The sequence below is a fragment of the Echinops telfairi genome, unplaced genomic scaffold (genome assembly GCF_000313985.2).
Source record: "Echinops telfairi isolate 266 unplaced genomic scaffold, ASM31398v2 ScPeMD7_60;HRSCAF=208, whole genome shotgun sequence".
NCBI lineage: Eukaryota > Metazoa > Chordata > Mammalia > Afrosoricida > Tenrecidae > Echinops > Echinops telfairi.
Window position 1 is genome coordinate 25,004,497 of NW_022103958.1, and position 26,985 is coordinate 25,031,481.

The following is a 26,985-nucleotide window of genomic DNA, read 5'->3' on the forward strand; positions in this document are numbered from 1 at the left end:
TTGACACAATGGATGTATGTATGGATTGTGATAAGAATTGTATGAGCCTCCAATAAAATGATTTTTTTAAAAAGAACTAGAGGAAAGTTGTGTGTTTCATCAGTGCTATACTTCACCTTGCCTACCTGCATCACTACCTTGTGACCCTTCTGTGAGAGGATGTCCAATTGTCTACAGATGGGATTTGGGTCTCCTTTCCATGCTTAACCACCCTCCCCCCCAATTCACATTGGACATGATTTTGTTCTGGATCTTAGATGCTTGGTACCTGATCCCATTGACACCTCATGATCACACAGGCTGGTGTGCTTCTTTCATGTGGGCTTTGTTGCTTCTCAGCTAGATGGCCACGTGTTATCTTCAAGCCTTTGAGACCCCAGATGCTATATTTTTTGATAGCTGGACACTGTCAGCTTTCTTCACCACATTTGCTTATGCACCCATTTTGTCCTTCGGTGAGGTTAGATCTTTTTTGGTTTGGTTGGTTGGTTTTTGGTGATTAAATTTTGAAATCAGAAAATTTGAGTCTTGCAATTTTGTTTGTCTTTTCCCAGATTTCTTTTCTTTCTTTTTTTTTTAGTGGTTATTCTGGGTTACCTGAATTTTTATAGGATTTCTCAGGCTGCCATAGCCAGGGGCAGAAGAATAGGTCTACTAGGGTTGCCACTCAGATGTATTAGGATAATGAGGCCACCCAAATCCAAGGAGTACAGAGTTACCATGACAGTGGTCCTGGAAGGTAAGAAAAAGTGCATGGTCAAGGAACCTTGACTCAAAATGAAGATAGTATGACCAACAGCCAGCATCTAGAGGGAAGGGCCATAACCCCCTGTGTGGTAGTCACCTAATCTGGTGTCAATTTAAGGATTAAGAGTGTAGGGGTGGAGTCTAGGCTGTCAATCTGGAGATAGCCAATGAGACTTTCGTGTGGGTATGGCCTTCTCCTGAGAATTCTGGGAAATCTAGTACTTCCTCATTGAAGGCGGAAGACACCTCTCTCTCTCTCTCTGCTACTCCCTGGGAGACGTTGCAGAAGACAAGCCACTTGGATGCAACCAGACCTCGGAAGCCGGAGAAGCCACAGAGAGACCCCCGCCAGCACTGACCCAAAGACACCACTGGACCCAAAGACTTTCTACCCACTGGCTTGGGATCATCCTGCATTTGGCTTCATTGCATGTGTTTCGTGAGTCTGAAGAGGACTTTATAGATTGGTATCGGACATATGAGCTAATATCAGACTTATGGCCTTGGACTGGACTGGGCTGGGATGTTTTCTCAACGTTCAATTCCTCTTGTGTATAAACCTCTCCCTTACATACATATGCGTGCTTAAGACACCCTGGTATCAGAGGGCAAGGGATTTTTTTCCCCAAACATTGAGAGCTAATGTCATACTATTCTGCTAGTTTGGGGACTTCATTGGTATTCGGTGTTTCTTCTTTCCCTCCAATTTCTCCCATTTGCAATGGAAATGTTTGTGCCTGTTCTCTCATTGTGTCTTGGAAACAGGTAACTTTTATTCCAGACTTCACAGGCTTACAGGTGAAGGTTCTTTGCCCCAGAGTAGAACACGCCTTTGCCTAGTGTGAGTATCAGATTACCATAGGCTTGTGGAATTAATCGTAAAGTTTTTCTTCCTCTTCTTTTTAATAAAGAGTTTGTGAAAAATTACTATTAATTATTTTTAAAGTATTTGGTAGAATTCACCAGTGAAGCCATCTAGACCTGGCTTTTGATTTGCGGATAGTGTTTTGATTATTAATTACATCTCTATACTTATATTATAAGTCTATTCAGATTTTCTATTTCAATTTTGGTAGTTTGTATCCTTTGGGAAATTTGTTCATTTCTTCTAAGTAATATAGCCTGTTGGCATAGGGTTGCTTAGTGCATTCCTTAATTATCCTTTTATCTTGTGTAAAGTAGTGGTACCACCACTTGCCAATCAATTTGTTGCCCTGTGGTGGTTTGCATGTCCTGTCATTTTGATGCTGGCAGTTATGTCACCAATATTTCAAATACCATCAGGGCCATCCATGGTGCACAGGTTTGAGCACAGCTTCCAGACCACGTACAGACTAAGAAAAAGGAATATATTGTTGCCTTCTGAGGGATTAGCCACTGAAAACCTTTTGAATAGCAATGGAGCACTGATAAAGTTCTGAGAAAAGTCCCTCATGCTGGAAGGCTCTCAAAATATGAATGGGAATGAGCTGCCTCCTTGAAGGAGAGTCAGCCTTAAAACCATGGATGAAGTGAAGCTTTTAGGACCTTCGCTTGCTGATGAGGCATAATTCAAATTGAGAAGAAATAGCTCCATTAAAAATCCGAATTTGGCATGGGAATTCCAGAACACTTCATTGTGCTCACGCAGAATGTGCACATGGACCAAGAGGCTGTCACTGGAATAGAACAAGGAGGTACTACTGAGTTTAAAATCATGAAAGATATGTGTCAAGGTGATCATACTTATTCAGTCTGCATGCTGAACACATAATCCAAGAAGCGGGACTATCTAAAGAAGAATGTGGCATGGGGGTTAGAGGAAAGCTCATTACTAAGTTTTGATATGCAAGTGATACAACCTTGCTTGCTGAAAGTCAAGCAGAAGTGAACTTTCTGATGAAGATCAAAGACAATCTGGGTTACAGCTCAATGTAAAATAAAAATAAAGTCCTCACAACTGCACTGACTAACAAAATAAGCAGAGGAAAGATTGCAGTTCTCAAGGATTTTATTGTTCTTGGCTTCATGGGAGAAGTAGTCAGGAAAGTGGATAGCACAATGCCTTGGGGAAATCTGCTGCACAACTATTTACAGTGGTTGAAGAGCCAAGATGTCACTTTGACCACTGAGGAGTGATTGACCCAAGTCATAATATTTTCAATTATCTTATATGCATGTGAAAGCCGGACGATGAATAAGGAACTCTGCAGGGGGATGGGTGCGTTTGAATTATTGTGTTGGTGAAGAATAGTGAAAGTATCATGAGCTTCCACAGCAAACAAACCTGTCTTAGAGGAAATGCAGCCAGAATGTCCCTTGGAAGTGAAGATGGTAGTGATTACAGTCATCGGAGCCATCTCCATTTTTTCCTTGGTCTGTCTAGCTAATAGTTTATTCATCACGATGACTTTTTTCAAATCATCATATTTCCATTTGGTTTATTTCCCCTATTATAGGTTTTTGTTCTTTTTTCATTCATCTCCATTATTTCCATCCCTCTACTTTTCTTCCAATCCCTTAAAATTCAAGGTCATATTGTTGATTTGAAATCTTTTTTCTTTCTCAATGTATGTATTTAAAGCTACAAGTTTCCCTCTAAGAATTGCATTATCTGCATCATAACTGTATCTGAAAGCCATTCAAGGAACGCTGATGTGCATATTTGGTGGGTTAGTATTGCTGCAGCTTTTTCTGTTATGGTAAACTTCATATACAGATTTTTTTTTTAAATTTATCAGCATAGCTGCTCTTCTTTTGAGTAAACAAAAGTTATTTTAAAGCAAAATGTCTTGTGTGGGGTTGGTTAGACATTGCAGGAAGACGTGTTTTCACTACAAATATTTCTTTCATAGTGTAATCTGTAACAGAGGAATACGTTTGTTTTCATTGGTTTTCTCTATGAGGTGAGGATTTACAAGATTATATTAACCCTTTCTAAAAGGCCCTTTAAATTGGAAGTACCCTTTTCTGCTCCTCTTATTTTTTGGCAGCCCTGACAAAGACAAGGACTGTTTATGTCCTTGAAGTAGTAGTCAGCTAGTCGTGCAAGCTTCCTGGGCTACCAAAGTGCCTTTCCCTTTGGCCCATGTACTTTGTTATTAGCCTTGCTTTTCCCATAATTTGGCAGCAGCATTACCCCCCACTCCATGTGACAAGTGACATCATTGCTATAATGAGAATTCCAAGCAGCACCACTGGATCAAAGCCCATCTGTGTGCCTGCTCCCACACTTGACAAAACAAATTCCAAATTCATTCAGCATGCCAGTGCCATTTAGTCACTGTGACATATCCCAAATTTTGGACTCTGTGCAAAAACCAATCTGTGCCCACAAAATTAATCATGGAACACATTTTATGACGTTTGACAACAACTTAAAAGGTTCTCATCTCTGGCAGGTGGCTCTGCCAATCTGCAAGTATGTGCACGACAAATCCTGAACGATATATTGTGTGGCTGAAAATACATCGTGCAGAATGCACACCCTGGAGAAAGACAGAGTGAGCCCAAACAATCCTGAAATCCGTCGGTGGGGCACGTAAGTCAGCACGTGGTACTGTGAAGGAAGGTTGATGGCCTCAGGTACACGGAGAAAGCCAAGGGAAAGGCAACAGCTCGTTTGCCAGTAAATGCTGAGAACATTGGCACACTCGCCTGTGTTGGCAGGACCAAGAGTTTGAGGTGGCTAATTTAAGCGACAAGATCCTGGCAAACAGATTTATTTAGGGCAGGGGTGCGTCAGGAAGATGCCAAAAAATAAATTAAAAAAAAAAAACATCAATCTGTGCCTTTATATGTACTGCAGAGTGATGATGAAACAAGTGACATTAACAAAGTAAACCTTCATTTTAATATAATCAACTCATGATAACAAGGCAAAGTAGGGTTTTCTTTAGCTCTCTGGTTCAAAAACGAAGTTTTGTCTTCAGATCTGATTTCTGTGATGAGAAAATTTGCCTTTAAAAGGAAGTCTGGAAAAGAGGTTCCCCACAAGTAGTTCTGTAGATTGAGCCATGTTGAAATGCAGGCTATGTCACATTTTACATCATCTGCTTCAATGAAAGCAAACCTTTTATCCAAAATTTCCCATTTCTGAGGAGTGTATTATAGACACTCTGTTGGGAAAAAAAAGAAGGTCGATACTTTAATATGCATCTGTCCCTTGACTTAAGAATAGCATTTTGCTCCATAATAAGACATAGCTGCTTTTGGTATTTATTAAAAGGAAAGAAAAACATTGCCATCAAGTTGAATCTGATTCATAGCACTCTGTAGGACGGGTTCTAAGGCTGTGATTTGTATGTTAGCGGACTGTCACAACTTTCTCCTGTGGAGCTGCGGAGGGGGCGGGGTGGGGGTGGGGGTGGGGGGCGGGGTTCGAACTGCCAAACTTTCTGTTAGCAGCCAAGTATTTGTTTAATGTCTGTGCCACCAGGGTTCCTCTTCTTAAATATCTATACTCTGTAGTAATTCCCTGTGACACACAAATAAGTGTATGCTTTGACAGGCAACAAAATAGTAAAACAACCCTCTTGTTACCTCTTGCTTCCGGGTACTGCTCTCCGCTTTCCAAGTTTGCGCCAACTTCCTGCTCCCACTAGTCCTGCTTGCTCCCTTTTTTATGTCCTTGATGCTTAGTACACTATAAGTGCAATGTCTCAGGTTAAAAAATGTTTTTATTGCCTGGCAGCCTGCTTAGGACTTTCATTTTTAATACAAAGACTATATTTGCATAATTTAGCTTTCACTGGGGTTTGTCTAGACCCAGACTTCCTATTCTAATTTGAGTGCTTCTCTTTATTCAAGGCAGGGAGTAATATGAGGAAGCAAGAGGTGAAGAGACGTTCTTCTACAGGAAGAACAATTCTTGATTAGGAAGCCTGGCGATTTAATAACCTTGCTGAGACATAAAAGCAGACGCAGCCAGCCTCATGCGTGCTCGCAACTGCCTCCTTTGAGACACATGGCACTCATGAGTCCTCCTCTGGAAAGTGAAAACTTCCAGTTAGGTTCTCTAGTTCCCTCCCAACTTTAATACTCTACATCTCTCCTTCTATAACTTTTTCTTTTGGTAAGTTGACTACAAATGGCTTGTTAGCTGATTGAATAATGTTTTCCTCTCTCAGAATTAGCTCCTAAATTGTTTTCTTGCCTAAGCATCAATGGGAGCCCTGGTAGTGCAATGGCTAAGGCACTCAGCTGTGAGCTTAAAGGCCATCCTTTGGAACCCACCCTGCTCCCTGGGAGAATGATGTGGCCATGTGCTTTTGGAAAGATTTGCATCCTTGGAAACTATTTGGTACAGTTATTCTCTGCCCTGTAGAGTTGCTATGAGTTGGATTCAACTTGTCCACAGTGGGTTTGGTTATTTGGCAAAAGAAAAATGTGTAATTTTGGTTTACCGTAACATAAAATCACTTGTACATTATTTTATCATAGAAATGATTCACTCAATAATGTGCTACTGTAGTTTCACATAGAAATAATCTAGTTCAAAATACCCCAAACATTGACCCTTGTGTTAGGCTGCCAGCATTCTAATCACTGCGAAGTTTTAAAAATCTATATTGATGGGCATTTATAGAGGTCTAAATAAAGGCATGTACATATGCAAATATATTTATATATGAGGATGGGAAAATAGATCTATGTGCATTTATTTATAGGCTTAGTATTAAGGTAGCAGAAGGACATTGGGGCTCCACTCAAGTACTCCTTCAATCCAAGAATACTTTCTTCTATTAAATTGGCATTCTATGATGCTCACCTTCCTGACAAAACCACTGAAGACAAAGCAGGTGAATAAGCAAATGTGGTGAAGAAAGGTGATGGTGCCTGGCTATCAAAAGATATAGCATCTGGGGTCTTAAAAACCTGAAGGTAAATAAGCAGCCATCTAGCTCAGAAGTAACAAAGCCCATATGGAAGAAGCACACCAGCCTGTGTGATCACAAGGTGCCGAAGGGATCAGTTATCAAGCATCAAAGAACACAAAATCATATCATTGTGTGCTCACCTCCATGATACGATCGCTGAAGACAAATGAGTGCATAAGCAAACGTGGCGAAGAAAGCTGATGGTGCCCGGCTATCAAAAGATCTAGTGCCTAGGGTCATAAAGGCTTGAAAATAAAAAAGTGGCCCTCTAGCAGAGAAGCAACAAGGCCACATGGAAGAAGCATGCCAGCCTGTGCGATCGTCAGATGTTGATGGAATCAGGTAACAGGCACCAGAAGTCCCAAAACAAAAAACCAAAACATATTGCTGAGAATGAGGGGGGCAAAGCAGAGACACCAAACCCATCTGTAGACAATGGTACATCCCCTTACAAAAGGGTCACAAGGAAGGAGTCAAGCAGGGCGTAGTATGGCACTGATGAAGCACACAATATTCCTCTGGTTCTTTGAGACTTCCTCACCCCCCATAATCATGACCCTAGTTCTGCCTTTCAGCTCTAGCTAGACTAGAGCATGTACACTGGTACAGATAAGAGCTCACAACACATGGAATCCAGGTCAGGTAAACCTCTCAGAAACAGAATTGGGAGTAGTGATACCATGAAGGTAGGGAGAAGGTGTGGAGAGGAGGGGGGAAAGGGGGAAGCAATCACAATGATGGATGCATAACTCCCCCCAGGGGGACAAACAACAGAAAAATGGGTGAAGGGAGACAGCAGTCAGTGTAAGACATGAAAACAATAATAATTTATAAGTTATTAAGGTGTCACATGGGGGTGAGGGAGGGAAAAAAGAGGAGCTGATACCAAGGACTCAAATAGAAAGTAAATGTTTAGAAAATAATGATGGCAACATATGTACAAATAAGCGTGAAACAATTAATGTGTGGAATGTTATAAGAGCTGTAAGATTCCCCAATAAAATGATTTTTAAAAGTATTCATGAAAATGGAATGAAAAGAAATGGCATTTCCCCCTGACTTTTTAAAGTCCCCTGTATACGGATATATGCATTTGGTGGTTTTCATCTGCAGAGTCCATCAATCGTCCTGACAAATGAGGAGACAGAGACCTGGAACACGACAGTGATCTTCTCAAGGTTACATTATCACCCTGAGAATGATTCAGCCATGACTAGAAGCCAGAGCTCCTGACACCCAGATCCGTGCTTTCTGCATAAGATCAAGCTGCTAACCTGAAGGCCACGAGGTAGAAACCACCTACCGCTCTGTGGGAGAAAGACGAGACTTTCCACTGGTGTGCAAACTTACGGTCTTGGAAACCCGCAGGGGCAGTTTTACCCTGTCCTGAAGGGTTGCCGTGAGGTGGAAAGGACTCGACAGTGACTTACCCCTAAGGGAATCAACATACCTCATTTCAAATGTGTATATAGTCATCTAGTATATAGACACGCATAGCCTTCCACGCCCGAGCCTATTCCTTGGGAAGATGTTCTGCCCCCAGGCCTTACACAGGGAGGGCCTGAGTTAAGCAGGCATGATGCCACACTGTTTCCACTGCACCAGGGAAGCAGGTATCTTAAAGCTCACCAAGCGGTCTTTGGGACCTGGTTCATGTCCATGCTGCTTCTCCTTGCCCTCCTTAGGTCTCTAGCTCTTGCTGCCTACTTGAATTCTCGGGAATTACTGGATAGACCCAGAGTCGAGGTCCACACTGCTGCTGGAGATCAAGGAAGCAATTCAAATTTGTATATAAACGTACATCTTTTTAATATTTAAATTGTGGCACCTTCGTTTATAGCTGGAGCTTATGCAGAGGTGGCATAGTGGGTTCTGCACTGGCTGCTAGCTGTAAGGGGCACCAGTTTCAAACTACCAGCTGCTCCAAGGGAGAACGATGAGGCTTTCTGCTCTGGTAAAGAGTTCCAGTCTGGGAAATTCACCGGGGCAGTTCCGCCCTGTCCTGTGGGGTCACCTAGAGTCAGAATAAACTCCGTGGTAGTGAGTTTGGGGTTGGGTTTTTTGTTTTGTTTGTTTGCTTGAGTTTAGAACCACTGTTGCCTTACTTTAATTTTATTTCTGAATTTAAACTCTCACTGCCATCAAGACGATGCCGACTCATCATGACCCTATAGGACAGAGTAGAACTGCCCTGTGGGGTCCTGAGACTGTCACTCTCTGGGAATAGAAAGCCTCCTCTTTCTCCTAAGGAGCAGCTGATGGTTTCTGTTTGGTGGCCTGTCTTTAATAGCCCGATACAAAACCAATACACAACCAGGGCTTCTTATGTCCAAACTAGGGACACTGTGAGATGAAGTGTTTTTCTGTGCATGATAAGATATAAAGTAAATCATGTCTTTTCAGGTCTCTTTAAAGTATTGAAAAGCAAGGAAGTTATTTTGAAGACCAAGATGCACCTGACCCAAGCCATAGTATTTGGAGTCGCCTCATATGCCTGTGACAGTTGGCCATTGAACAAGGAAGACTGACGAAGAATGGATGCACTTGAACTATGATGCTTGCAAAGAATATTGAAAGTACCACGGACTGCCAAAAGGACACGCACATCTGTCTTGGGGGAAGGACATCCAGAATGCACCGGAGAAGCAAGGGTAGCGAGACTCGGTCTCCTGTACTTCGAGATGTCGTAGGCGAGACTGGTCTGCAGGGAAGGGCATCGTGCTTGGCACAGTGAGGAGCAGTGAAAAAGAGGGAGACCCTTAACTAGATGAAGGGACACAGTGGCTGCAACCATGAGTTCAAGCATAAAACAATTGTGAGGATGGCGCCGGAGCAGGCAGTGTTTCACTCGGTTTCCCTGGGAGCCCGAGCCAATTTGATGGCGCCTAACAACACGTATTCTGAAGCACTTGGCTAGTAACCATATGTCAGCTGCACAAATCCACCAGGTTCCAGGAAGCAAGATCAAGAAATTTACTGCCGTAAACACTCCTGGAGAGCCTACGTGCAGCTCCACTCTGCACCATAGGATCCCTATGAGCTGTGATCCACTCACGGGCACCCAGCAATAAAAGAAACATGCATTAAAAATAAGTAGAAAAATAAAAAATAAAAAGAATAATTATTCGATCAACCTTTTTTACATCGTTTTTTATCAAGTGAGTATTTTTATGATCCCATTTTCTCCTTTAGTGGCTTATTCTCCGTTTCTCATAGTTCTTTAGGTTTTATAGTATAATCTCTAACTTATTGAAATCTACATTCAATCTAATTTACCATTTCATGCATAAGAACTTTGTAACAGTAGATGTCCATTTCCCCCTCTCCTGGCTTTATGTTAAACCCCAGTAAGTTATTGCTGTTTTTGCTTTAAGCAACCTATAATATCTTTTTATTCATTTCTTTATTTTACTGTTGTTGTTTTTTGTGAAGTGAAAACAAAAACACCAGTCAAGTATTTCCACCTTTGAATATGCAACCATTTGAGATCAAAGGGGCAGTATTTCCTCCAGGATAAAGTTCAGAAGGGTTGGGTAAGGAGGAAGAAAGGGAACAGAAACACTGGGAGGAAGTGGGATAAATAAGGTTACATTACAGGGATTGCCATCAATAGCATGAAACAAAACTTGTATGAATTGGTGAATGGAAAGATAATCTGTCCTGTCAACCATGCAGTCTCCCCTGGCTCTACTTGGTTTATGTACAGGTTCCTCAGGAGCACGATGAAGTGTTCTGGAATTGGTATATGTATGCATACACACACACATACACATATATATATATATATATATTTGCAATGTTGTCTGTACTTTGTTAGGAACCACAATGTCAACTGCTTCTGCCTAGTCAATGAAACACCTTTTTGTTATTCTCTGCTTTTGGTCAAGATCTGACATTAACAAGGATATCCCTTGTTCCCTGTCCTTTTCTGAGTCTGGCTTAGATTTTTGGCAGTTCCCTATAGACCAGTGGTTCTCAACCTGTGGGTTGCGACCCCTTTGGGGGTCGAACGACCCTTTCACAGGGGTTGCCCAAGACCATGGGAAAACACAAATATTTCACAATATATAATTACATATTGTTTTTGTGATTAATCACTATGCTTTATGTTCAATTTGTAACAATGAAAATGCATCCTGCATATCAGATATTTACATTATGATTCATAACAGTAGCAAAATTACAGTTATGAAGTAGCAACAAAAACGAACTATTAAAGGGTCGCGGCATTAAAAGGTTGTGAACCACTGCTGTAGATGTACTGCCATAGCTGGTTTCAATTATCTTCAATAACTTTTACTTGCTTGTGATATTGATATTAATCAATAATTTCTACATGAAACATTAGGGTAAAGGTCCTTCAGTATACTCCAAAGTACTAATTTTTTTCACAAGCCCAAAATCTTATACAAAAAAATTTCACAAAGCCAATAAGTAATATTCTTAATGCAGTCCATATTCCTAGGATCACTTTCAAAATTTCCTGAATCAAGGAGATTATTTCCCAATTAAAATAAATATTAATTTAGTAACTGTTCTGATTCATCTTTAGTAGAAATGTAAGGTAGTCTGCTTATGTAAAGATTTACAGCCTTCAAAACCTTATGAGACAGTTCTACCCAGTCCTATAGGGTCACCATGAGTCGGGAATAGAATGGCTGGCAGTGGTGAGTAGATTCTACTAGTATTTTTACAAGCCCTGGTGGTGTAATGGGCCACACATGGAGCTACGCACCATAAATTCAATGGTTCAAACTCGCCAGGAGCTCTACAGGAGAAAGACGAGCTGTCTACTCCTGTGAAGATGTAATCTCAGGAAGTGATTCAGTGACAGTAGACGTGGCAGTGGCTGATCCATCATGAAAGCAGCCCTGAGGGTCCAGTGGTTCCTAATGGAGCTGCTCATGGGAGGGTCTGCAGTTGTGAGCCACCAGAGGGAGCCTCTGTGGGAGGAAGGTGTGGCCGTCTGCTCTGGTAAGGATGACAGCCCTGGAAACCCGATGACCCTGGGGTGGAGCCCACTCAGAGAGTGGGCATTCGTAATGAATGTCACCACGACACTCGTTTTCTTTAAACATGGATTTTATCACCAGAGTATTCTGTTCAGAAGCTTTCAGTGGTCTTGCCTTTATTCCTATTGCTAAAGCCTTTTGTACGCTAGCCCTCAGGGCACCCCCTCCCTCAGTGCAACCACCACTCCAGTTGAGGTGGTATATGCATTCCTACGTCCAGTTTTCACTCATGTTGTTCTTGCCTAGAATTCCCTGAGTCTCCCCACTATGGCCACCCTCAAACTGAGTGCTCCAGCCCCAGCTCCATGTCATGGAAAAATGCCTTCTCTTTTTTCATACCGTAACCATTTTGGCTCAATAATCCGTATGTTTTTCTATTCACTTGTAATGTCAAAAACATATTCAATAAATGTTTATGATATAGCTACCGTCTACCAGGTCCCTTACCAGACACTAGGAAGACAAATTTGATTGTCCTTAGACTATCTAGCTCCATTTCTTAGCAGTGTGCAAACTTCAGTATTTCTACAGAAAAGTCTCACTTTTTACACTGCTATTATTTTTATATATTATTTGGCTTGTGCGTTACTCCGGGCAGACAAGAGAAATCCAGAGACACTCACGTGTATGAGATACCTTTATATCAAGAAGCAATTATGCATCAATAAGACATCTCAGCCCATTCCAAATCAAGTCCATGAGTTCCTTATTAGGCTAAGGTGACCAGACGCCCTGCTTTTGGTGGGACAGTCCCGATTTTTAACAATTTTTCCCACATCCCGCGGCATTTTTAAAAAGTCCTGATTTTTGGAAAGAATGCATGACAAGCTAGGGTATACGGTTTTCAGCTGCCATGTGGCTATTTTGCCAGGATATGAGTTTTATCAATGGTGTCCTGCTTTTGTCCCACTTTACCAATGTTAAAATCTGGCCACCTTATAAGGCCGTAAGTCCGATATTCACCCATAAAGTCCTCTTGAGACTTATGCAACACATGCAATGACGTTGAATGCAGGAAGATCACAGGCCAGTGAGTGGACAGTCTTGTGGATCCAGTGGCAGTGGAAGTATCTTAATGCTGGCAGAGTTCTCCATGTGTCTCCTCCAGTTCCGGGCTCTAGCTTAGCTCCGTGTGTCTTCTCAACAGGAATGTCTCACCGGAAGTGTGTGAGTGTCCCACCTCCAGCAAGATATATCTCCTTAGTGGCTCCAAATGAGATCATCAAGCTTTGACTTGATTAACAGGCTAAACTCCATCCCTTCACTCTTAAGTCTCAAATTGACAACAGATTATGTAACTACCACAGCTTGATTACTTTTTTAAAGGATTTTTACTTTTTTCTTTCATGCGCAGTATCAGTCTGATGTTTGATTATAATATCTGTCTGGTTTGGGTATCAGGATGGCTCACAGGATGGATGAGCTAAGAACTTCATCCTCTTCAGTTTTCAGGAGGTTGTATAGATTATTATTATTTATGTCCTAAAAGGTTTGGCAGTGAAGTCACCTGAGCCTAGATTTGGATGTATATATGTATGTGCCCATAGGAGGGCTTTTAATCACAACCGAAATTTCTTTAATAGGTACACAGGGCTGTTTAGAGTCTATTTCTTCTTGAATGAGCTTCGATAATAGGTACCCTTCAAGAAACGTCTCATTTTATCTCAAGTTATTGAAATAAAGCTGTTACTATTCTATTAGCATGTTGTCTTATAATTTTGTACTATTCTCCTCTTTCCTGATACTGGTAATTGCTTCTCTTTTTTCTCTGATCAGTCTAGATCAAGTGTATCAGTTTTGTTTATACAGTTTATCTCAGAGAATCAGTATTCATTTTCTTTTTTTGTCTATTATTTCATTCATTCTGCTCACTTAGAAACAAGGATGGCGAGACTTGGTCTCAAGTACTTTGGACATGTTGTCAGGGAAGGAAGGAGAGGGGAGAGAGGGAGAGAGGGAGAGAGGAGAGGGGAGAGAGGGGTAGAGGGGGAGAGGGAGAGAGGGGCAGGGAGAGGGAAAGGGGTACGGAGAGAGAGATCAGAGTGAAACAAGGGCTAGAATTCAGGCTCTTGACTCTTGAACGAGGGGCCAAGCGTCCCAAAGTTGTGGTGAGTTCCCATCGAGTCGGTTCCGACCCACAGCGACCCTTTGCTAAGGTTCCCATGAGTCTGATCAAGCGCGGCCCTCCCGGGAGGCGGTGTCAAAGCACCGGCTTCGGCAGATCTCGGAAAGGCAGGATCTTCCAGAACCTCCATGCGGCCAGAGCAGCGGCGCAAGGCAGCGCGGCAGCGGCCGGCCCGGAACTCTCGGCAGCCTTCCCGCTCTCGCGATAACGGCCGGCTCTCGCCCTTCCATGAAGGCCCCGCCCCACGCAGCAACCTTTCTGTCGTCATTTCCTGAGGGGCTGTGGGCCGAGGGAGAAGATGGCGGCGCTCGGGGAGCCCGTGCGACTGGAGCGGGGTGAGTGCGGCCGAAGGCAGACCGGGGCGGGCGGCGGGCAGGCAGGGGGTCGTCTCGCGGGGGGAGAGGAGGGCAGCCCGGGGTCGAGTCCTGGGAGCCAGGCCGGGTCTCGCGCTACGCCCGGCCCCGGGGCGGCGCTGGCCGTCTCTCTCAGCGCGCGGCCCGGGGCAGCGCTCGGGCGCACACGGCCTGTCCGCCTGCCTGGACCCAGGCCCCCCAGCCCCGGCTGGGCCCCCCGGCCGACGCGACGCTCCGAGAGTGCCGCCGGAAAAGCAGACAGCACAGCCCGGCCGGGAGAGCCCGCCCCGCGTACCCAGGACCGCTGGTTCCGTGGCCCTGCTGGCACAGGGCCTCGGTGGAAGCGCGCGCGCACCCCTGCCTTTGCCTCACGCACACGGTGCACGCACACTCCGTACCCGCGGCGTCCCCACAGAACCCCGGGGATGTGCCTGGGTACACGTTTTGTCCCTGCATTCCGAGTGGTGGGTTGCCTCCCACTCCGGCCCCTCCCACCTGCGGTGCAGGTGTTTTATTGACCGGGTCCTGGACCGGCGTTTCATAACTGGGTGACCCAGGCGGAGCAGTGGGGGGTTGTAAAGTCGTGTTCCTCTTCCCTAAGCCGTAGTTTAGAGAATTTCTAGGGTGGCGGATTGCTGGTCTTTTGTGGAAAGTGTTAAGGAGACTAGAACCTGCTCTGCAGAATCCTTAGAGCAAAAAGCTTGTGAACTTCCTTCCTACACTCCTAGCCCTGCTGCAGATTTTCAATTTCAAACAATTTAAGCTAGGCCCTTGACTCACAATGTTAGAAATCACTGGTAAGCATTATTAAGAAGTACAGAATGAACAAATTGGAGTACTGGCGTACACAAGGTCGGCCCCTCCGGTACACAGACTGCACAAGACTACTTAACTGAAGGCTGTCCACTGAAATCCATTTAACAGCAATGCAGAGAAAGGCCTGGCGTTCAGCTTCTTTCTGGAAAGATTACAGCCAAGAAACCCCCATGAAGCAGTTTTACTTTGAAGCATGAGTCACTATGAGTCTTACTTCCTGGGTGGCACCAAGTTAATTAAAATTATCTTGCAAATATTAACATTTTCCATTATAGTCCAAACACTAAATAACTATAAAGCGGGAAAACATTTTTAGAATTGTACTTCAGAAACCTTTCTTCATTCCTACACACCAGCAACTGCATGCTTAACATTGTTAGTTTGTTCCTTAGGGTGTTCAATGGTTAGAACCCTCTTTAAATGAGATTGTTGCTCTCTGGCACACCAAGCTATTAATTAAGCCATCATTTTTTGACAAAGGAGTAACTACTTTGGGAAGATTTGCTAAGTTCAGCCTAAGACGCTGACATCTTCCTCCTGAGTATAATGGCACTGTGCTTTGTAACTGGGATCGGATGTGTTCAGTGTTAACAAGAGTAGGTGTAGTCCTCTGAAAGCTAGTTGGAGGATTGTACCCTGTTGGCAGTCCTTTGTGTTTTTAAGTGCAGCATAAACTAAAGTGGAACTTCTCTCTGACATTTAGCTTTCATAGCCATGGCTTTGTGTTTTATCATTTGTTTGCTTTTGTCTCTCCCAACCTTCTTTTACACAAGTCAAACTCAGCCTTGGAGCCAATTCTGACCCTTAGTGCCCTTACAGGGCAGTGGAGAACTGCCTCTTTGGGATCCTAAAGCTATCAGTTTCGAGAGGAGCAGAAAGCCTCATCTGTCCCAGAAGGAGCCACTGGTGGGTGTCAACAGCTGACCCTGTGGTTAGCAGCCCAGTGTGTAACCCCCTATGGCATCAGGGCTCCTTCACTTGGGCAAAAGAGTGCTACTTGCATGGATCACTCACTGCCTTCCAGTGGCTGCTGACTCTGACCCTGTAGGACAGGTAGAACTGCCCCTGTGAGTTTCCGAAACCGTAATTCTTTTTTTAATTTTAATTTTTTGTTTTACTTTTTTTTAAAATCTTTTTATTAGGGACTCATACAACTTTTATCACAATCCATACATACATCAATTGTGTAAAGCACATTTGTACATTCATTGCCCTCATCATTCTCAAAACATTTCCTCTCCACTTAAGCCCCTGGCATCAGCTCCTCGTTTCCCCCCCCCTCCCCGTTCCCCACTCCCTCATGAACTCTTGATAATTTATAAATTATTATTTTGTCACATCTTACGCTGTCCGACGTCTCCCTTCACCCACTTTTCTGTTGTCTGTCCCCCAGGAACGAGGTTATATGTAGATCCTTGTAATCGGTTCCCTCCTTTCCACCCCACCCTCCTTCCACCCTCTCCGTATCGCCACTCTCACCACTGAGACTGTAATTCTTTATGGGACTAGCCTTTTGCCCTCGAAGCAAAGTGGTTGGTGGTTTCAAACAACTGACCTTGCAATTCCCAGCCAACCCATAACCACTATGCTACAAGGATGGATTACTAGTGGTAGCTATTTAATAGGATAAGAAGTCAATTACATCAGTTTTGATTCTTGTTTTACAATTCATTTTAACAGACTTTATTAGCAAGCAGTTCGTTCTCTGAATTTTACAGTGTAAAATTGGTGCACCTAATCAAGATCTTGAGTGCCTTCTAAATCATCAAAACATGATTAATTAGAATTATGTAATCACAAAATAGGTACAGTTAAGGGCCAATAAAGTATTTTACTTCTTGCCCTTTTTTTGTTGCTGTTAATTGGAATTTAGATGACATATTGTAATGTTATAAACCAAAATAGTTGATGGCCATCCTGGTGGTGAAAACTCAAAAGTAGAGATTGGTTTCCATTGCATGTGGCTGACATGCGCTTAAGCACTTATTGGTCAACAGGCACAAAGCTGACACAAGCTGGGCAGTCTTTTCTGTTGCGTAGCAGGTTGCCATGCATGAGTCATGGCCAACTCCAGAGCAGCACAGAACAGCAACAATTTCATCACCTGAAGTTGAAGTCTACTTCTTTATTCATTCCATTTATTGCTAGTTTTCCAGATGCAAACTAATGGCCAGTCCCGGAAAAAGTCCCAGTCCTTCAATATAGCATGAAATTCAGAACTTCTTCCATTTAAGCCCAAAGGAGGCACAGGAATAGTAGGGTACAATAGTAAAATTGTAGTCGCTGATAGTATAAAAACAAAAAGAAGAAAAAAATTAAAAGTAGAGATAGTCATATTGCTAAGGCATGGCCCTGAAACATGAAATCTCATAATCACAAATATTATGGATACTTAGCCTCATAGTTCACGTTGACAATTACCTACCTTGCTTACTATATTTATAAGATTTGCTGATACTAGTATAGCACTTAAGCTTGCAATATGCCAGGCTCTGTTCCATGCATAGTGTATTCTGCTGTCTTGTACCTATTGAGGCAGATACCATGCTTCTCTTTTACACTGGAGGCAAAGGCTACATAGGGAGTTTAAATTACATGTCCAAGATCATAGCGAGTTTTGAAACCAGACTTGCAAAAAATATTTTTTATTTTGTAAGCATATCGTTTCATAGAACGTGTCTTGATTAAAACACCATATTAGTAAGTTGAAAGCAGATCAGGTAATCTTTTAAATTTGTACTATTGTTTCAAATATGCCTCTGCTACTATATATCTACGTATGTATCATGCTTCCCTTCGGGAGGAGAACCATGAGTTCACTAGCATACAGTGTTTGTGCTGTCTGGTGCTTTGGTTACTAAGAACGATGATTTGGAAATTTGCATTGACTCCATAGTACTGATAATACTGTTGGCTTTTCTGAAGATGCACATTTTCATGTGTCTCTCACTTTCAGCCCCAGTCCTTTCTTGTGACATCTTGTGTAGTTTATTTTCGAGATTTCACTTCTCAGAGGTTTTATTTCCCAAATTTCATACTTGCATGACATGAGTGTTTCTCTCATGTCCATTATAAAATTTAGCATTGTTCTCAATTTTCATATTCCTACCTTTCTTAGACACACATCTTTCCCTATGTACACATGCCCACTTGACCCATCTTATAGATTTCCTGTTACTCCTTGAGGAATGACCCTTAGCCACCACACTGTTAACAAATGCATTGAGGCTGCTGAGAGAAACTGATGTATCGTGTTCGTTTAACTTTAGATATTTGTAGAGCAATTGAATTGCTGGAAAAACTCCAAAGGAGTGGAGAAGTACCCCCACAGAAACTTCAGGCTTTACAGAGAGTTCTTCAAAGTGAGTTTTGCAATGCTGTAAGAGAGGTAAGTAAGCCAGATTAAAATTTACTAAAAACTTTAAAAATATATATTAAAACCTTGAACTAGGTTTAGGTAGGGTATATTCTGGAATTTGGACCTAGAATTTTTTAAGGCAATAAAATAATCTTTATTAGAACTGGGACTCCTTTCATTTTGGGGATTTCTGATACAAAACCTTATAAAGCTGCATAACTTGAAATTTTTACCATCCATTTGCCTCCTTAAAGGGCCTGGTGGCACTGTTGGTCAACTGTGGGACTGCTAACCACCAGGCTGATGGATTGACCCCACCAGCTGCCCCCGTGAACCTTTACAAACTCAACATCCTTAAGGAAGGGGCACTTGTGTTCTCTGGGGTGGTTATGGGTCCGACTTGACCTGATGGCAGTGGGCTTTTTGTTGTTCTTGTTTGCTTCACATCAAAACTCACATGTAGTAGTGTTTTCTGGCAGTTAACCACAGTGATAACTTTGGGTTTTACAGGTGTACGAACATGTCTATGAGACTGTGGACATCAGTAGCAGTCCTGAAGTGAGAGCTAATGCAACTGCAAAGGTATCCCCCTTCCCCCATTTACCAAAAACAAGAAATCTTCCAAAAGTGGCTAAATAGAATGTATAAATGCAATTATTGATTTATAACAGGTTTATTCTGAAAAGTAACACAAATATCTTTCAAGCTGCACTAGACTTCTCAAGTACTTATAATAGATGAGACATTTAAAATATTTATTTCTGTTGGAGATTTTATTAAGTTTAGATGATACATTAAAATTTACTTGCATGCAAGAGATAATCTGTATTAAACATGATTGTGTTATGTAGTATACATCTAGAATTGTGCAAATTTAAATCAGAGTTCTTCAATAGTTTGTGGCATAATAGTCCAATCATATTAAGAAGAGTTGTAAATCAATTTCAGAATATTTTCTTTTTCATACTCGTGGCTTTTGTTTTGTTTTTAATAGTTTTTTAAATTTTTATTTACCTCACATACAATTTAATCATTCAGTCTTATTAAGAAAACTTGTGCATTTATTACCACAATCGATTTTAGAACATTTTCTTCTGGTATTCAGTGTTACTAGCTCCCCGCCCCCCGCCCCCACGCACCAATCCTCCCCTGCCTTGTCCCTAGGCAGTTACTAATCCATTTATTCTCTATAGATCTACCTATCCTGAATTTTATATACAGGAAATCATACATACAAAACACAAACAGGAATCAAATATGACCCAAAAAGAGGACTAAACAAAACAACTGCAATCAAAAAGAAAATATTAAAAACTGAAGCAACTTTAAAGCAGGTCAATGGGGAGATCAAATAATAAAGTATTAGATTTTAACCTAACTATATCTGCCATAATTGGTTTTATACTGCTTCCTATCTGATAGCAAGCCTATTCGCATCCCTGGACTCTAGTCAGGATTCACCAGAGAATTAATAGATGTGGGGACCCTATAAATGCATTTGAATGTCTACTGCCATATGTAACCTTCTGTAACCCAGGTGTACACCATTTAAGCTCAGATACCATTCATTCCCTTCTTTGGATTTGGATTTTATTATTTACAGTCCTTGGATCACACAGGCTGGTGTGCTTCTTTCATGTGGACTTAGTTGACACCTCTCTTGGGTGGTAAATCAACGTTTTGAGGTATAGATTATTACCTCTATTTCGTTGATGAGGATAACTGACAAACAAGATTGGGTTACTTGCCTCTATCCACAAAAAGTAACTGGTGGGCTTGGGATACTCCCCCTGGCTGCTCTTTCTCCAAAGCCTGTCTTTCTCCTTTACTTTTAACTGCAGTGTGGTGTAATGGCAGCAGCAGATTGCCTCACCCAAGCTGCACGTGGCAGGTTTTGTGTGGTTTTCTGCACCACTGTTTCCTCAAAGGAATTAAGAGACTACATTTGGAAAGAGCTCGGTAGCCAAGGCCAGCCAAAAGGTTGGCAGCTCGCAAGCGCCGGTGAGATAGCTGTGGCCGTGCTTCCAGGAAGATTGGACGTGGAAATCCTGTGGGGCAGCTGTGCTCTGGACCAGTGAGGTCGCTCTGAGTGGGAAATGATTGATGGCAGTAAGATTTTAGGGGAGGGGTTCTCAAATAATTCAGCATCTACCTCAATGTTCATTAAGTGATCTATCAGCAAGAGGTGACTTATGGTAGAATTTACCCTCTGTCATCAAATTCTGATTCCTAGTCGTTAGCAGCTGATTTTTCATTGGAAATGTCTTAATTAAGGAACTCTGGGCTCAGTAGTCAAAGTGCTCAACTGCCACCCAGAAAGTTGGTGATTCAAACCCACCAGCTGCTCTTTGGAGAAAGATTTGCCATTCAACTTCCTTAAGGATTCACAGTCTTTGGAAACCCTATAGGACTGTTCTACTCTATCCGTACAGGATCACTGTGTGCCGAACCGACTCCATGGCAGTGGGTTAGCCTGTTAGCTCTTGCTGCTATTCCCGCATGTACATCATTTTCTCATGGTTCTGGAGGCCAAAAGCCCGATTCAGGGCCAGGGCCCTGTGACTGCTTCCTTGTTGGTAGTCCCATGTGTCCTTGGCATGTGCCTTCCCTGGTGTGTGCACATATCTCTGTCTAGATAATCTGCTTTGTTTTTCTTTTTAATATGTCAGGTGTGATTGGATTTAGGATACATCCCATGTGGAGCTGGCATTGTTTCATTAACATAAGAAAGAACCCTATTTCCCATTAATTCACCAAAGGAAATACTGTATTCTCTGTTAAATATATATAGAGAGAGTACATGGTTGTAGGTTAGAGAAAAAAAGATCGCAGAAGTCTCATTTTAAAGCTGTTGCAGTTTTTTTTAAGTGAAGGAAATAACACAGATTAAGCCCCAGGGGAACCCCCTTTGACCATGGACCAGGGATAATTGCTGATGTAGTCAGGTTGAAATGTGGCACCCTGTCATTTGCTCTCCCTAATAATCCATTTCCATTTGTTCTAGTTTCTAATATTTTCTGCTTTATTTTTGGTTGGGGTTTTTATCTGTTTTGCTTTGTTATTGTTAGCTGTTCCTATTAATGTTTTCTGTATATGAAATAAACAGAATAGGTGAATCTATGGCGACAATCACTGTGCTGATGATGGTTCCTTGGAGGTATGGCGGGGGGAAATGGGGAGCTAAATAATGATGAGCACAGAATGGAGAGTCTTCTAAAACTGATGGTGCTCCTGCTTGTACAGCTCTTACTGAGGTGCCGCAATTACTGGGTTGTATGATTTGTCATTTGCCAATAAAAGTTGAGTCAGAAAAAATTGTTTGAGTCTAATTCTTGAGTTATATGACCTTCACAGATTGCAGACTTCCTCAGCCAGAGTTCCATTAGTGGGAAAATGAGACTTTGCTTAAACTTTGCAGCAGAGTGAGTTTCGGCAAATTTGGGGGTTCCCCTTGTGTTCGCTCATTGTGATCCGTAACCAATATGGTGTCCTTTACTTAATCACCTTGGAAAATGCCGTATATACTCGAGTGTAAGCCAATCTGAATATCAGCCGAGGGACCTAATTTTACCACAAAAGCTACATTAAAAATGTGCTGAAAAACTCGGCTTATACACAAGTGTATATGGTAAGTTAAAATTAGTTAACCGCCAAAGGAGAAATAGACCACTGTTACAGGGAAAAACAAAGACTTTCATGTCCAAGGAACTCTGGCGCTGGGCAGGGAGGACAGAAAGCAGCGGGCAGGACTGGTGCTGGGTGTCAACTTGGGTGTCCACAAGAGGGAAGGGAATCAAGGAGCGCGGGAAGGGGTTTGATTAGTAGTAAACCTCTGAATTTACAGTACAAAATGATTATATAAAATAAATATGTTAAAATAGACAAATTACAAGGTTGTGTTAGAATAGTCTAAATTTAAAAGTTTGATAAGAGACTTGGCTCTGTTTCATTCTCTGTGGTAGTTTAGTAATAACTGGGTAATTTGATCTAGCCACAAAAAAGCGTTCACTTTGACCTCCCTCGGTATGGAGTTATTCCTTGACCACCTAGTTAATTGTAGTGTACGGAGTAGCCTCTCCAGCTCAAAGCCGCAGCTGCTGGGGACAGGAGCTCTCCCAGGGGCACAGTGCTCATCCTCTCTCAAAGGCTGCTCGCCAGGGACCGCACAGGGTTGTGCAGCAGCAGTTCTAGTCCCCGGAGGGGCTAGAAATGGCCTGAGAAATCTTAGTGTTTCCTATGTAATCCCAAGTTATTCTTTCCAGGGCCCCTTTTTAAAAAGGGGCCATTGAAGGGTCAAAACTAAGATCCCTCAAGTTAAGTTGTTTTTTAAGAGACAAGAACTGAAGTAAACAAAGATGGTAAATTTTCTTTCAGGCTACTGTTGCTGCTTTTGCCGCCAGTGAGGGACATTCTCATCCTCGAGTGGTTGAACTGCCCAAAACAGAAGAGGGCCTTGGATTCAATATCATGGGAGGCAAAGAACAAAACTCTCCCATCTACATATCGCGGATAATCCCAGGGGGGATTGCTGATAGACATGGAGGCCTCAAACGAGGAGATCAGCTGCTTTCTGTTAATGGAGTGGTAAGGATTTTATTGCTATGTCTAGTGGCGTGTTGTGACCACTTGGGGGTGCATTTGAGAGTGTTTTTTGAGTCGTTGCGGTGTAAGTTACCAATGATTAGTATGGTTTTTATAAAGTAATTAAGCTTTTTACTAGTTAAAGTAATGTGCATTCAAGTAGAAACTATCATTTTAGCCTTTCAGAATAAATGACAATTGTTTACTTCTGATTTAGTGAACTAAGTAGGCTATGTAGATTGATAGACTAATTACCACTAGAAAGAATATGAAACCTTTGGCTTTTTGAGTTGCTTACCAAACCTACATCTTAATTTCGCGTGTGTGTGTTTTTTCCTAGAGTGTTGAAGGAGAACATCATGAAAAAGCCGTAGAACTGCTGAAAGCAGCCCAAGGGAAGGTTAAGCTAGTAGTGCGATACACACCCAAGGTCCTAGAAGAAATGGAGTCACGCTTTGAGAAAATGAGATCAGCAAAGCGCAGGCAACAGACTTAACGCTGTTCAGAACTGTGTAGTTCACTTCGCTTTTAGCTTGAGAAGTGTTGCTTGTGACCTACCTACTGAGGGCCGCAACGCCAGTGATTGTACAAAACGAAGAGAAACTTCCGCTGACGACTCCTTGCCATTTTATAAATGCCTCTTTGAACATCATTTACGGTTCCCGAGATGCATACACTTTTTTCTGACAAGAAAAAGTAATTGGGTGTTGAGGGCATTTCTGTCCTGCTGTTTTTACAGGCCTTTTTCCAAATGCAGATTTTTGTCATAAAGCTGTTATAGATTTTTTAAATGCTTTTTTAATATTAAAATGTACTTTTACATTCTTAATCTTTTTTTAAAAAAAGCTTTCATTTGGCTGCTTATTTAAAAATAACAATTCTCCAATTCTTTTTTTTTTTTGGCTTTATTTTTTCTTAACCTGTGACATTTCTTTACAGTTTTCCAAGAAATTAGACATAAAGTCTCAGCTACAGCAGTTCAGTACACTGTCAATGTTGGCATCACTGCTACATTTTGTACTTTTGAACACTTAATCTCGGTAATCAACAATAAATCATTACTCAGCACAGTCAAAGTTTTTTACTTTTATTTAAACATAATGTATAATGAATGTTCATTTATACTGATTTATAAAAGTGAGTTTTTAAACACTGAAACAATCATTGCTAAAATAGGTATTCTTTCATAATATTAGAGCAGCGAGGTAAGAGGATGTAATTTGATTGTTAGCGTTCCTGATTACATCCCTTTCTATCTATTTATATTCAATGATAATATCATAAATTATAAATGCATAAACAAGTTCAGATTTCACTGTTTGCAAATTTTTTAATGCTACTCATTTTTATTTAAATAGACTTCCTATTTTTTGATGGTTTCATTCTTAGTGATGAGCAAGTTAGTTTGGGTAAGGAATAGTGGTCGGAAAAAAAAAGTAATTCCTTCAACCTCAGTCTCAAGAATTACATTATCTTTACCAGCCTAATTTACATAGTTGATTTTAAATAGGAAGAAGATAGAAAGTATGTTTATGGTGTGTAGAAATTATGAGGTGATTAATTCATAATCCTCTGGCTCCTTGTCAACATGAGTAGAAACTCATTCATATTAAAATTGCCAGATTTAGAAATGTGGTCTTTGTTTACAATTCAAGTACCATGAGGATTATTTTGAGGGGTTACTTTATTTCATTTGTCCATTGGATGGCACTGTTGTACTGCAAGGCAGTTGTTAAGTGTATGACTGTGAGGTCTTTTAAGGCTGAAATAGGTGAGTTTCATTTTTACTTGCATAGGAAAATTTGTACCATTAAAAAAATTTAAAGTGATGGATACTAGAAAGAAGTTAATGGGTTGAACTGTATGAGATTTGGCAAAATTATCTACCCTGTGTAAAATGGGCATTTTGTAACATTCCTTCAAGAAAGAAATGTGTACCTTTTCCTGCATGATTGTGAGTCTTAAATGATTGTTCCAGTTTTCAATGATTTACTAAGCAAAAGTCAATCAGCATTGTTATTTATCGCTTAGGAATTGAACACTGGATTGCATGATTGAATGTCTTGTTCACCCCAAACTGTGCTTGCTGTTGATAGGATTGTGCTGTTAGCTTGTATATTTTCCAAATTAATTAATGTTTGTAAAATGTTGAGACTAAAGTAGTGTAGTAGAATTATGGACTTATTTTAATTGTAAAATTTTTAGAGATATTTGTTGTAGACGTTTACATATTAAAGCGAGGTATCATTGCACATAACCAGTAATATTATTGTTATGCTTGTATTCTTGCATTACACGGGTAAGTAAGCCCTGAAGAAATCTTATTTTAGTATAGCTATATCCAGCTGCAGTAGTTTTTAAGGGTGTGTCAACATTTCATTATAAATTATAGCTTCCTGGTTCAATATCAGCTCTTTGAGAACTTTCAGCCAAGTTAAATCTTTTTTGGTGTTGAAACTTAGAAAGCTGAGTAAGTTTTCCCCCCTTCTTTCCACAGTAATCCACAATCTGTTCTCTGTGTGGGTTGGCACTATTTATAATTCTTAAAATGAGGATAGTTTAAAGGAGCCAAATACAGTAATTTTACTTGCTACTGTATAAGCATGAGTAGCAGTAGTTTGTTTGCATTAATATAATTTTCACTGTGTCCCAGAATTTTAAATCCTAACTTAGGAAAATCCAATTATTCACTGGCAAAGATGTACAGTAGTGGTATAGTATAGCAAGAAAATGAATGGAATTTTCATCCTATAAATGTATCATTTGTGAACATAACTTGGCACATTATCAATGGATAATGTTAGATTTATAAGTTACAAATACGTATAAGTTACCTTTCATACCCAATTTCCATTTATTTTCTTTGTATTTCAAAATGAGTTGACTCCTTAGCTTTCAGCTGTAGTTGCATATTAGAACACTGCTGAACTTTAAAAAACAATACCTGGGTCCCATCCCGGGGTGGGGCCAAGTTTTCCAGGTGGTCCTGGTGGGCACTCAGAGTTGAGATTCAGTAATTTCTCCTGTCAAAAATGTTCTGATCACACTGGGCCCTGCTTTGAACAAATTCAGTTGCAGCTATTTAATGATGGCTTTTATTTCTTAGTTTTTCAAGGAATAAAGAGCATTTGGCATTCCTTATCTGAAAAGTAATTGCAGTCTACCTTTTTAAAAAGTACAGTTTGCCAGCCGGTTTGAATGTAAATTTTTAATATCTGTCCTTTTTCTGCCCTCTTAATCTTTAAAACCTGCAAATAGAAATGTTCATTATTTGAGGAAGCTTGTTTAAAAGTACAGCTGAAGAATAATGTCATTGATAATTATGTGCTTTCTTAACTGGCCACTTTATTCATTAGTATAATACTAGAGTGCGGTGGCCAAGTTCTTTGGAGGTTTGATGACTCAGAGTTTTTTTTTTTAATTGTCCTCTTCTAAATCTGTAAAGTCATTTTGCTCAAGCACTTAAGTAGTTTGGCTCAAGTACCTTGTTTACAGATAAAATGGACATAGCATTTAATAGAAGAAATGCTTATGACTTACCTGAGAAGAATGTCAGCATGTAAGAGAATCCATGTTGTGAATAATTTATAATCTGGAAAGATCATTGAAATATCAAGGATACTAGTAATTGTATTTCCTGAATAAATGGATGTTTATGCATTTTCTAACTGTTAACAGTCTGATTTTTATTACTTTCTATGATCCTAAATTTTGCTAACTTCAAAGTTTGCGAGGTTCACTAGGGGTTAAATATGAACAAACAAGGTCATTTAACTAGAACTTCAAAAATTATTTGTGTCTGGGCATGGTTTTTAGTAATGGCAAAGTGTATTCTTTCTTTTTAAACATTAATGTGAAATAAATATAATACCCAAAATAGACTTAAAATAACATTTTCAATAGATGACCTCATTGATTTATTTAATTTTGTACAGGTCATTTAAACGAAATTTCTACTAAGCTCTCTGCTTTGGGGAAAAAATATCACAAAACTCCAAAATAGATGTGTTTCTGAAAGATGTGTGAAAAATAAAGTAATATGTATGTATAAGTGTTGTCTGATGGTTACAGTAATGAATCTCTAAATTTCTGTGTTTGGCTTTGGTTTTAATAAGGTACAGCTGCAGGAAAAACA

The 26,985-nt window shown here is 40.9% G+C and overlaps 1 protein-coding gene across 1 annotated transcript; it reads left to right on the forward strand.

The window, feature by feature from the left end:
- Positions 1-14,007: 14,007 nt before the first annotated feature.
- LIN7C (lin-7 homolog C, crumbs cell polarity complex component) lies at positions 14,008-26,515 on the forward strand. Its single transcript, XM_004708252.3, has 5 exons — positions 14,008-14,077; positions 18,181-18,299; positions 18,780-18,851; positions 22,644-22,853; positions 23,191-26,515. Exons 1-5 carry the CDS (start codon positions 14,041-14,043, stop codon positions 23,344-23,346), a joined length of 594 nt encoding a protein of 197 aa, XP_004708309.1. The 5' UTR covers positions 14,008-14,040; the 3' UTR covers positions 23,347-26,515.
- Positions 26,516-26,985: the final 470 nt, after the last annotated feature.